General features: G+C 33.3%; 2 protein-coding genes across 2 annotated transcripts; both read left to right on the top strand.

The window, feature by feature from the left end:
* Window positions 1–3,402: 3,402 nt before the first annotated feature.
* Window positions 3,403–9,600, top strand: LOC110909535 (zinc finger CCCH domain-containing protein 3-like). Its single transcript, XM_022154441.2, has 4 exons — window positions 3,403–3,592; window positions 4,256–4,318; window positions 8,956–9,060; window positions 9,270–9,600. Exons 1-4 carry the CDS (start codon window positions 3,458–3,460, stop codon window positions 9,480–9,482), a joined length of 516 nt encoding a protein of 171 aa, XP_022010133.1. The 5' UTR covers window positions 3,403–3,457; the 3' UTR covers window positions 9,483–9,600.
* Window positions 9,601–12,335: 2,735 nt separating this feature from the next.
* Window positions 12,336–12,701, top strand: LOC110913505. The gene has a single exon (XM_022158330.1). It carries the CDS (start codon window positions 12,336–12,338, stop codon window positions 12,699–12,701), a length of 366 nt encoding a protein of 121 aa, XP_022014022.1.

Here is a 12,701-nt window from a genome sequence, read left to right as displayed (position 1 = left end):
TATCAATAGTTAAAGATATCTGTGTTAACATAATGCCTAGCTACATATTTGAAAGAATAGGTATTGGTGATTTTCTTACAATCAAAATTCCTATCCTCTTGGCTAATCGAAAAGTAAACATGCTGCGGGAGTAGTTGAAGACGTTCTCATTCAAATAAACCAAACGATTGTAGCAAATGACTACGTCATCCTTGATGATGCTCCACTCGTGTTGGGATATCCATTCATTAAAACCCATCAAGCTTTGCTCAAAGAAAAACATCAAGATCGTCCCACTAAACTTGGGGCTGACAAACGAAATTTCAATATAAATAAATCAATGAAATATCCAATCAGCAATGACGACCCCTTGTTGGACGATGAAGTTGAGCCACCCGATATGGAGGAACAAAATGACCAATTCATTGAAGAGGAAGCCGCTACCAACCAAATCGTTTCGGCCATCGACCGCGATGACGAACCAAAAACTAAGCCATCTATTGAACCCACCTTCTTTAGAACTCAATGAACTTCCAAAAGGCTTAGATACGCATTCTTAGATAATAAAGGTAAACTTCCCATCATCATTTCCTTGTATCTCACTTCTCAAAAAAGGAAAAAATACTTAATCTACTTAAAAACATAAAACGGCAATTGCATGGAAATTAAAGGACATCAAAGAAATAATTCCTTCCATGTGTACAAACAAAATTTTAATGGAAGACGACTAAAAAGTAGTAATCCAACCATAAAGAAGGGTCAATCCTAATGTCCAAGAAGTTGTCAAAAAAGAAGTCATCAAACTCTTAGATGCCGGACTTATCTACCCCATTTCCAATAGTCCATGGGTAAGTCTTGTCCAAGTAGTACCAAAAAAGGTGTAATGACGGTTGTAACCAACGAAAAAAACGAGCTCATACCAACAAGAACCGTCACTGGATGGAGAGTATGGATCGACTATAGGAAACTCAATGAAGACATAAGAAAAGACCATTTTACTTTACCCTTCATTGTTCAAATGTTAGAGCGATTATCCGGTCAGAAATTTTATTGTTTTCTTGATGGATTCTCGGGGTACTTCCAAATTCCTATCGCCCCAGAGGACCAAGAGAAAAGCACCTTCACTTGTCCATGTGGAACCTTTCCTTATCGACGCATGCCATTTGGTCTATGCAACGCACCTGCAACATTCCAACGATGCATGGTAGTCATTTTTCACAACACGATAGAAAAAACCATGAAAGTTTTCATGGATGATTTCTCTATCTTCGATGATTCATTTACCAATGCCTTGATAACCTTGAACGAATGCTATCTAGATGTGAAGAGACTAACCTTGCTCTTAATTGGGAGAAGTGCCATTTCATGGTCACTGAAGGAATAGTACTCCGTCACAAAATCTCCAACACATGATTGGAAGTCGATCGCGCAAAAATCGATACTATTTCCCGACTACCTCCTCCATCATCCATTCTAGCCATTCGCAGTTTCCTAGGACATGCCAGATTCTATAGGTTATTTATCAAAGACTTTTCTAAAATCTCTCGACCTCTAACTAAGCTACTTGAAAAAGATGCCCCATTCATCTTTGACAAGGATTGCACAACAACATTTCTTGCTCTTAAAGATATACTCATCAAAGCACCAATCATGATTGCACCCGACTGGAAGCTGCCGTTTGAAATCATGCGCGATGCTAGCGATTTTGCAGTTGGAGCAATCTTGGGACAAAGAAAAGAAAAACATTTTTATCCCATATATTACGCTAGCAAAACTCTTGATGACGCTCAAGAAGATTACACGACCACTTAAAAAGAGTTACTAGCTGTAGTATTTTCATTTGATAAGTTCCGTTCCTATCTTGTGCTCTCCAAAACTATAGTCTACACAGACCATGCTGCCATGCGATACCTTTTCAAGAAACAAGATGCAAAACCCTGTCTCATAAGATGGATTCTTCTCCTTCAAGAATTTGACATAGAAATAAAAGATAAAAGAGGAGCACAAAACATTGCTGCTGACCACCTATCTCGTCTTGAAGACCCTGCTCTGGAAGGAACTCGAGAAGAACTCATCAATAAAAAATTCCCCACGGAATCCTTGGAAATGGTAGAATATAGAGAAGAACCCTGGTACGCAGATTATGCTAACTACTTAGCTAGTGGCACTATTGTTAAAGGGTTGTCCTTTCATCAGCGAAATAAATTCTTCGCTGATGTAAAACACTATTTTTGGGAAAACCCATTTCTTTTCAAAATATGTGCAGACCAACTCATTCGACGATGTGTCCATGGTCGTGAAGTAAGATAAATTTTTAGCCATTGTCACGAAGGACCATGTGGAGGACACCATGGAATAGCCAGCACCACACGAAAGGTGTACGATGCAGGATTTTACTGGCCCACAATACACAAAGATGCTTATATATTGGTAAAAACATGTGATGCATGCCAGCTGGCAGACAACATATCAAGAAAAAACAAAATGCCACAAAATAGCATTCTTATTTGTGAAATCTTCGACGTTTGGGGATTGGATTTTATGGGCCATTCCCACCTTCGAGAGGAAACAAATACATCTTGGTGGTTGTTAACGACGTTTCTAAATGGGTCGAGGCTGAAGCCCTTCCCACCAATGAAGGAAGAGTAGTGGTAAAATTCCTGAAAAAGCTATTCTCACGTTTTGGAACTCTAAAAGCCCTAATCAGTGATAGAGGAACCCACTTTTGCAATCTAAAAATGGAGAAAACTCTAATACGATATGAGATTTATCACCGTCTCTCGTCCGCTTATCATCTTCAAACCAATGGTCAAGCCGAAGTAATAAATTGAGGTTTAAAAAGAATCCTAGAAAAAATTGTGGGTCAAAATCGAAAAGAATGGGCAGACAAATTAGACGATGCTTTATGGGCATTTCGAATAGCTTATAAAACACCAATAGGTACCACGCCATATATGCTAGTCTATGGAAAAACTGTCACCTCCCAGTAGAAATTGAACACAAAGCATATTGGGCACTAAAAATGTAAACTTAGACCAAGAAATTTATGGAAAAGATCGCCTACACCGGTTAAAAGAATTAGACGAACTGAGTATTCAAGCATATTCCAACTCAGAAATCTATAAGGTGAGGTCCCAAATTTAAATCTGGGCAAACAAAATTTAATTTAGAATAATTGAAACAGTAGAGTAAAAGGAAATGTTCACATTCAAAAAAAATTAAAGAGTGTGAATAAAATATAATAATTCAAAAATACGTATGAACATAATAATATTACTCTTATTAGATATGATATTTAATGATGAGTGAGAAAACCCAAGTGATCTATGAGGTGAAGTCAAACTCTGGTCTCCCCATCCCTCGCTATAAAAGCATAAGGAACTCATGCTTTTAACACATTTCTCCTCCTCCTTCTAATCCTCACCACAATTCAGATCGGACCACCAGTAGAGCTCCTGTCAATCACTGTTTCAGATCAATGGCTAGTTCTACAAATGATGAAATCGAAGCTAGTCCCATGCAGAAAAAGGACTGCTTCTTTTTTGTTGAATATGGATCATGTAGTTTTGGCAAGAATTGCAACTATAATCACCCCTCTCGAGAAGATTCTCAGGTAAACCTCTTATCTCTCCATCACGCCTTCATTAATTTCTTGATAGATTTCTCAAAAAAAAAAAAAAAAAAAAGAAAAGGCAATTTATAGATTTCAACCCTAACAAACACTATACATTTTATGTTTAAATAGCCTAAATTTACCTGTTATGACAAATTTACCTTTCATGTAAAGGGATATGACATATACTAAAAAAAGTATTTTCTGTTTTTCTCCTAAAAGTCCCTTTAACATTTTTCTGCACAAAAAAGTCAGCATACTTACTTTTTTTCTAATAAAAGTCTTTTTAACAATTTTGTACACATATAAAACTAACATACTTTCTATTTCTTTTTAATTATAAAAGTCCTTTAATATGTTAAATTTGAAAACAAAAATATCTCTTAAGTATGATCTGATGAATAATGAAAATATTATATGACAGATTACATTATAATGGTGATAAAATAACTGTGTGTAACTCTTTAATGATTTTCAAATTTACACACCATTTAGTATGTTTTTATTTTTATTTTCTATTTTAAGTTACGTTTTCATCCATGCTCATGATGCATATGTATTTATTGTTTTTGAAAGATGATTTATTATTATAAACTAATTTTAGTCGTCTATTCTTTTATTTTTACTTTGTGTACTGATGTATACCTTTGTTCTTGTTTTTAGGTTCGTCAGGAAGGAAGTGCTGAAATCGTGTATCCAAATTACACTCGTAGAATCCCATGCAAGGTATAACTGTTTTTAGATTTTTTTGATTTTAATAATTTGTGATTTTGTTGGAATCAATATCAAAGTTATTAATCTTCTTAATTAGTATTTATTTATTTCTATTGCTAAGTGGGGTTAGCTCACTTGGTAGAGGTTCTTGCCTCTTAGTGGGAGGTCTTGGGTTCAATCGCAAGCAAGAGTGAGTTATTTGTAAATATAGGAGTTTGGAAGAGTAACGTTAGCCATTCAAAAAAAAAAAATATTTCTATTAATATCCAACTTTATACATATAGTTGGTTGTTGTTTGAAACATTCAATTCAAATTGTTACGGATGATATCTTTCAATCTGATTACAGTAACATTCAATTCAATGGTTATTTTTCTTAAGATGTATTTGTGGATTTCCATGTAGATTTGCCTGGTAACTCCCAAACATAGTTCGTGTTTTGTGACTATCATGGATCTTGTAATTAAGTTTTGGGTTTGTGTTTTTTGGTTAGTTCAATAAAAGGTATTATATGGGTTAGTTTATTTATAAACACTAAGGTAGCGTTTGGTATGAAGGAATGGAAGATAGAATGGAATGGATCATTCTGATGGAATGAAAGAAAAATGTTTGGTTATAATGTGGTAATGGAATGGAGCATTCCAAAGAAATGTAACTTCTTCCATATATAATAATTTTCATTCCTTGGTATGTAGGTGTTTTTTTCCCATTCCTTCAAGGAATGGAAAAGAAATATATTATTATTATTATTATTATTATTATTATTATTATTATTATTATTATTATTATTATTATTATTATTATTATTATTATTATTATTATACTTATACTTTTATTTGTATTTATATTTATATTTATTAATATTCATACTTTTATTTGTTTTCATCGGGCTGTTACTTCAGCGAGTCATCTCGTGTGAAGGCAGTACGGTTTCCGGGGAAACGCCGTAACCAAGTCTGGCCAACCCAGCGCGACCTGGTTAAGACAACGTAAGTCTGAGCAGACTTGGCTAGGGCCGCCAATTAGGCGGTGTGACATTGGGTCACTCAAAAAGAAAGTCACCGTTCAAAAAAAAATTAATTTTTATCATTAATATATTATTATTATTATTATTATCATTATTATTATTATTATTATTATTATTATTATTATTATTGAGGCAATTATATTTTTGTCGTTTTTAATACATTTGTGTTTCGTTACTTCATCTTTTTTTGTTTATCAAATTGTACAAAGTAATGATTCATTCTATTAACATATGAGTAACCAAACATCACAATGGAATGGAATGATCCATTTCATTCAGTTGTCCATTCCATTACCTCGTCCATTTCATTCTCTCATCTATTCCATTACCTCATACCAAACAGACACTAAGATTATTAGTTAATCATTCTATTCATGGTATGTACAAAGTGCAAACCTTGAAGTTTTTTCCTAAACTAGTGTTGATGAAAAAAGTATTTACCATTTTAGTGTTCTTTGAAAACTATTTATTAAAATAGTATTTTCCTTATAATTTGTGTTTACTTTTTATTTTGAGTAAACTGAGGTTTGGTCAGTTTTGTCACTTTAGTCCAAAACTCAAAACTTTTGAATCTGGGTCCTTGTGGTTTTAGTTTTGTTACCATTTTTGTCCAAAAATAAAGTCAACTCAGATTTCTCAAATAAAATCATAGTTTTTTTGTCCTTTTTCCTTAGATTAATGAAGGGAAAAATAGTCATTATAAGTTTTATTATAACAAATTATTAACTAAAATAATAAATTAAATGACCTTATAAAAGCGGGCAAGTATCATCATCTTCCCTAATATCCTAAGCCACTCTGCTGCCATCGCTAACACCCACCACACCCCACTCCACTGACCACCATCTTCGCAACACACCAACCACCACATGCTCCCATCACCACCACCCACATCAACACTGTCGCTAAAACTCATCAACACCCAAACCCCCGAATCTAAAACCCACAACGAGTTTGAACAAAACCAGCCACCGCCACCAACACCGGCTGGAAATCGAATTATTAGGCTATCGATATTTACCTCAGTAGTGGGCAATCTTCTATGGCATCAGATCTGTGGCGATGTCTCTGCTCCTCAACACCGTCATCGTTTATTTTGACCATTGGAATCGCCGTGGGTCTCGTTTGATGTCGTCATTGCTGTTGCTTTCCGTCATCTCCTAGCCGTCACTGACATCCACTTCGAAACCCACTTGATTTATTAGGAAAAAGTTCAGATTTTGATTTTAATTTTTGAAAAATCAATGATGGTTAGAAGTTTTCTCTGTTTTTGATGGTTAGAATTTTGTTGCTAGGGGTAGTCTGTACACCTTCTGCTTTTAGAAAAATCGCAACAAAATTCCTTGTAATTGTCCGTTGATCGTTGGAGAAGAAGATGTTCGTAAGAGTGGATTAGGATATTACGGATTGCATTTGGGGAAGATGATAATACTTGCTTGAGGTCATTTAATTTAATTATTTTAATCAATAATTCATTATAATAAAATTTATAATGACCATTTTGCCATTCATTAGTATGAGGAAAAAGACAAAAAAAAAACCAAGATTTTATTTGAGAAATCTGAGCTGACTTTATTTTTGGACCAAAATGGCAACAAAACGGAAACCACGGGGATCCAGATTCAAAAGGTTTGAATTTTGAACTAAAGTGGTAAAAGTGACCAAACCCCAGGGACCAGAATGACAGTTTACTCTTTTATTTTCTAAACAAGATATTATATTTTTATTGTTTTTTTCTTTCAACGCTTCGTTATCCTTTTTAATTTTTTATGATACTCTTTTTTATTTAACCAGTTTAATAATATTTGGCAATCAACTCTTTATACGTATAGGCTTTCTAATGGTTTTTTTTTTTCAAATACAACTATAAGAATCATGTTATATAAATTTGTACAATCAAATAAGAAGCATAATTTTTTTATTAAAATAGTGTTTTCCTTATAATTTGTGTTTACTTTTTATTTTCTAACCGTTTTATTGTATTTTTCTTTCAACGCTTCAATATCCTTTTTAAATTTTGTGTAATACTCTTTTTTATTTAACCAGTTTAATAATATTTAGCAACCAACTCTTTAGGCTTTCTAATGGTTCTTTTTTTCAAATACAACTATAAGAATCATGTTATATAAATTTGTACAATCAAATTGGAAGCATAAATTTTTTAATCAAACATTAAAATTGACCAGCTAGTGGTATTAATATCAAATACAAATGGAAATCATATTCATTCCATTTCGTAGTTTTATTGAGTAAGCACGATCATTTTTTTCTCGTTTTGAATTATATGTTATATCGCGTTAACTTGTATTCTTTCTGTTATGAAATATATGAAATCAAAATCCATATATAACTATAAAACTTTGATGTTCAAAATCTTTAACATACTTTATAAAAACAAATTTCAATTCCATATAAAATGTGAATCGATAATGACTCAAAGTTCTCATTTTGAAAATCGTGAAATCCTCAAAATTATTAATGAAAAAAAAAGGAAGGCAGGTTCTGAAACGGCAGGGGAGAAAGGGGAGATGGTTTACCAAATCTTTTTTAACTTTTTAAATTAAAAAAGACAATAAAAAATAAACTAACCTTACTTGAAAAAGAAAACCACTAGAGAGCCTATAAAGAGTTGGATTGAAAAAACGTATTTGGTTAAAAAAAGAGTATTCTAAAAATATAAAAAAATAAAAAACGATAAGGGATTGTTTGAACAAGAAAAAAACAATAAAAAAGTATAATATCTTGGTTAGAAAATAAAAAAAAAAGTAAATACAAAATACAAGGAAAACACCATTTTAGTAAATAGTTTTCTAAAAATACCAAAATGGTAAATACTTTTTCCACCAATACTAGTTTAGGAAAAAAAACTCGCAAACCTTGATTTTCTTTAGATTAAGATATTAACAAACTATATTACTAATGAGATTCAAGCACTTGAATAGATTAGTTATGGTTGTCACTTGTCAGCTTGGCAAGTGTTCTTATATTGAATAAATATGCGACCTTGTATTTTTCCCAGGATTCCATACATGATACATGAGTATATGTACAAGTTCGAATTTAGGTTCATGTCTGTTGAACATATATTCACTATCCATATAAAAACTAAGGAAATAATTGCAATATTTATCCCTTGATGTAATTTAATCTGGATAAGTCTGATATGTGAATTCTTGCAATGTATAAGCTAGCTTGTTCAGTTTTTATACTCGTATGGATTTTTATTCTTACTGGATAAGTCTGGTATGTGAATTCTTGCAATGTATAAGCTAGCTGTTAAGTTTTTATACTCGTATGGATTTTTATTCTTATAGTGTAGTTGTGCGTCTTTGGAATGTAAGATGAACACATGTCATAAGCTTAAATGATATGATAATTATGAAGCATACTAAAACAAAGGAGTCTTAGCTTCAATAATCAATATCGTTGATGTTGATGCTGAGAAATCTCTCACATTGTAATTGATAACTCACTCATAGAAATTATATTATAGACAATGATGTGAACATTATTTTAACAACCCATATACATAATTTATTTCAATATAATTTGTTTTAGAATAATATATATGTAAGATTTTGATAAAGGAGACATGGGAATGTTTCAAATGATTCTGGCTACAGTTTTTTCGTGCTGGATATTGCAAGTATGGAATCTATTGTGGATTTAGTCACTCAATGCCTCCTCCCCCAATGCAGTACAACTCTGATGGACTTCCAATGCGATTGGTAATATATATTTCGTATTTTTTTCTCGATCTGTCTCTAGGCATATAAATTATATAAAGAAGTCATTGAGCACACCCTCTTAGTATTAGATCTTAAAAATTCACTATTTAGATTAATTAAGATAATATAGATACACCTGGTCCAAAGACCAAGGGTTGTTTCGACATTAAGGCAATACGATTTCTTATTTGATCTTGTTAATTATGCAGGGTGAGCATGTATGTGCCCACTATGTGTCTTATCGTTCATGTGGTTATGGAGCAGGCTGCAAGTTCCACCACCCAGAGCTAAACTACTCCGTCCCTCAAGAATATGGTCCTCAAGCTTTTGGTCAAGCTCAGGCATATCATGATGGAACTTTTGAATCCAATGATATATTGTTAGGATCCACTGATGAAGAATTTCTACCAATTAACGAGTAATATATATGCTTGATATGAAAGCTTGTTGAGTTTTTGTTTGGAGTTTGGATATGTTGACGTTTAAACGACATGATGTTTGTTTATGTAGATGTTTCTTTGTTTAATATTATCCTTTTTGTGCCGCAGTTTCAAATTTTATCTTAGCGATGTGGGTTTGTTTTTTTGTCCAAAAGCAAAACGCTTGTAAAATACATTAGCGAACCAGCTTTATGTCTTAACCAAAATGCCATAACTATGCTTTTACAACAATCTTTTTGATAACTTTCGCCGTCTCTTTTTCCTTTTTATAGTATTGCTTGGGATCCTTACAAAAATCTATACAAGATTCTTGCACATAAGCTATGGCATAATGTGACATTCAAAGACTACAAATGATGTTAGACCAAAGACTACAAGTTTTTTTACATGTAATGCAATACAATTTCTTTTTTTCTTATCTTTTTTTTTTTTTTAAATTTGGTGAGCGAGTATGTTCTTTATACATAATTATTGGGGTGGCTAAAGAGTACGCTGCAAGTTCCACCACACAAAGCTAAAATAAATCATTCCTCAAGTCTATGGTTCTCGTACTTTTGGTCAAACTCAAGAATATCATGAAGGACCGTTAGGGTCTACTGATCTATTGATGGAGAATACCATCGAATAAGCATCACATGCTCTCCATACTTGTTATCCATGTTGAGCAATATATTCCATATGTGCAACCATGTTGAGACTATGTATGGAGCTTGAATATGTTGACGTTTAAATGATTGGATGTTTGTTCATGGAGACGCTTCTTTGCTTTCATTCTCCTTTTTAGCTATGAGGCTTTTTATCTCAACCAAAGCGGTTGCAAACTTAGCTTTATTTATGATGGTTATTCAAAGATTTGGGTTATTGCTTTTGCCTTTTTTTAGTAGTGCGTGTGACGGCGACATTCAATTGGTCGTTGAGCATTTGAACAAATTAACATTTAGAGCATCCCTGTTAGAAGTAATCTAAGGAAAACTAGAGCATATGCGATCAAGAAAAGAATTGCAGTTATGTCATGTGGAGAAGACCCATAGCCACTATACGGGAAAAAAAGACTTAAGAGGCTAGTGTTAGTTAAAAGAAGCATAGTGAGATTGCATTCAATCTATCAACCACAAGATCTTGTAGGTATGGAAGCTATTGGGGGCTTAACCGGTGAATACTAGATCCCCCAATTTTGGACAACTCTAATGGACTTCTAATGCGATTGGTAATTTCTTATATGTTCTTTTTTTTGCGCAGTAAGTCTCTAGGCGCATAGATTCATTTAATTGGAGAAATTCTTACACACCCTCTTACTGATAGATCATAAAACTTCAATATAAGATTAATTAAGAGCATATAAATATAGTTGGACCAAAGATTAGGTGGTTTTTGAAAGTAACACATCACAATTTCATATTTTATCTTGTTAAAAATGGTGAATCCAGTATGTTCTTTCTATATGTATAATCAGGCTACAATTTCCACTACCCCGAGGTAAACTACTTCATACATCAAGAGTATGGTTTTCATGCTTTTGGTCAAGCTCAGGAATATCATGATGGTCCGTTAGGATCTAATGATAGAGAAATGCTATCAATTACTGAGCAATATATGCTTGATGTGAAAGTTAGTTGATTTTATGTATGGAGTTTGGATATGTTGATGTTTAAATAACCAGATGTTGCTGCCAGTGGCGGATCCCGAAATTTTTTCCTGTGGGTTCACTTTTTTTCCGTGGTTAGATTTTTTACAACCAAACGTTAAGATATTCGGGGTCGGGTCGGTCAGGGAAAAAATACAGTATAATGATGCAAGTAGAAAATTATTTTCATCACTATCAGCTATCTTATTTGATTTATTGATGCCTTGATAGTGTCCTAAGTAATATTGACAGTGCACAACTCACCTCTTAGTTTGCCTATAGCCTATGGGGCCCAAGTAGTAGTCATCTTCAACATGAACCAGGTGAAATTTAGGTGTCCCTTTGATTACTGAACCCTTGGTCGCTAATCAACAATAGCAAGTCTCTAGATATCCATGTTATTTAAGAACTTGGGGGCTAACTATTGATTATAAACTACCTTTTACATCTAAGAATCATAAATCACTACATAGTTGAATGGTAAGAACTCAATCCAGTCAATTCTTATTAGCTTTGATAACTGGTTAATGCATTACATCTAAGAATCATAAATCACTACACGATTGAATGGTAAGAACTCAATCAAGCCAATTCTTATTAGCTTTGATAACTGGTTCAAGTTTTAACATGATTAAAATCACAAATTCATATTCACAAATCACATATTCACAACAAATTCATATTCACATACAAGATTCAAGAGAAAGCAATTGAAATTTGAAAGAAATAGAAAGTTCATCTCAAAAAGACATAGTTTAAAGCATATTATAAGACAACAAATTGAAAATTAACATGATAAACATCATCAATCTATAATAAACCTGAGAGATTGAGAAAGATTAAGAGTAGTGGAACCTATTAACATAAATATATTCTCAAAATATTTATGTATATTGTAACTTATTGTATTTATTTAGTCAAAGATGTATAGCTTGATAGGCTCCATGATAGTCACTAGACTAGCTGATTTGTAGGCTTAATTTTCTGTTCCTTTGATGTACATATATGGCCCCTTGGTTTATTGTTTTACACAATCGAAATCATTTTGAATATTCAATTATTATCATGGTATCACAGCCATAAGTTTCATCCCCTTTTCTCCTTTGTTTCTTTGTTCCTGTAGGCTACGGCCATTCTTTGAAGGTTATGATCTTCATAAATTTTTTTTCTGTTCGATCCACTGCTGCAAACACCATCTCTGCTTCTCGGCTATGGGAGACAAAGCAGACTCCTCCACCAGTTCCAGTAAAACAACTCCTTCACTTCACCCGTTTTACACCATTACCAACATTCAAAACAAAGTTCGTATTTTGGATGGCACGAAAGTTACGTACTCTTCGTGGGTAAAGCTATTTCGGTTAAATGCGCATGGATACAAGGTTCTTGACCATATCGGTGGAACCCTACCACTGCCAGAGGATGACCCAAACTATGGCACGTGGATGGAAATCGATGCTATAGTGTTGCAATGGATTTATGCAACCGTTTCTGACGACTACCTGGTTCGGATCTTGGACACCGAATCTACTACTTTAGATGCTTGGGGTCGTCTCAAAAAGATTTTTTTTGAAAAATAA

The sequence above is a fragment of the Helianthus annuus genome, chromosome 15 (assembly GCF_002127325.2).
Source record: "Helianthus annuus cultivar XRQ/B chromosome 15, HanXRQr2.0-SUNRISE, whole genome shotgun sequence".
NCBI classification, from domain to species: Eukaryota; Viridiplantae; Streptophyta; class Magnoliopsida; order Asterales; family Asteraceae; genus Helianthus; species Helianthus annuus.
Note: the sequence above shows the minus strand (reverse complement) of the source record. Positions and strands in the feature narration are given on the sequence as shown.

Excerpts from the sequence above, each read along its gene's own strand:
- LOC110913505 (XM_022158330.1), top strand. The coding sequence starts at position 12,336 with ATGGGAGACAAAGCAGACTCCTCCACCAGTTCCAGTAAAACAACTCCT.
- LOC110909535 (XM_022154441.2), top strand. The coding sequence starts at position 3,458 with ATGGCTAGTTCTACAAATGATGAAATCGAAGCTAGTCCCATGCAGAAA. Across the intron at positions 4,319-8,955 it reads CTCGTAGAATCCCATGCAAG|TTTTTTCGTGCTGGATATTG; the intron begins GTATAACTGTTT and ends TTCTGGCTACAG. Across the intron at positions 9,061-9,269 it reads ATGGACTTCCAATGCGATTG|GGTGAGCATGTATGTGCCCA; the intron begins GTAATATATATT and ends TTAATTATGCAG.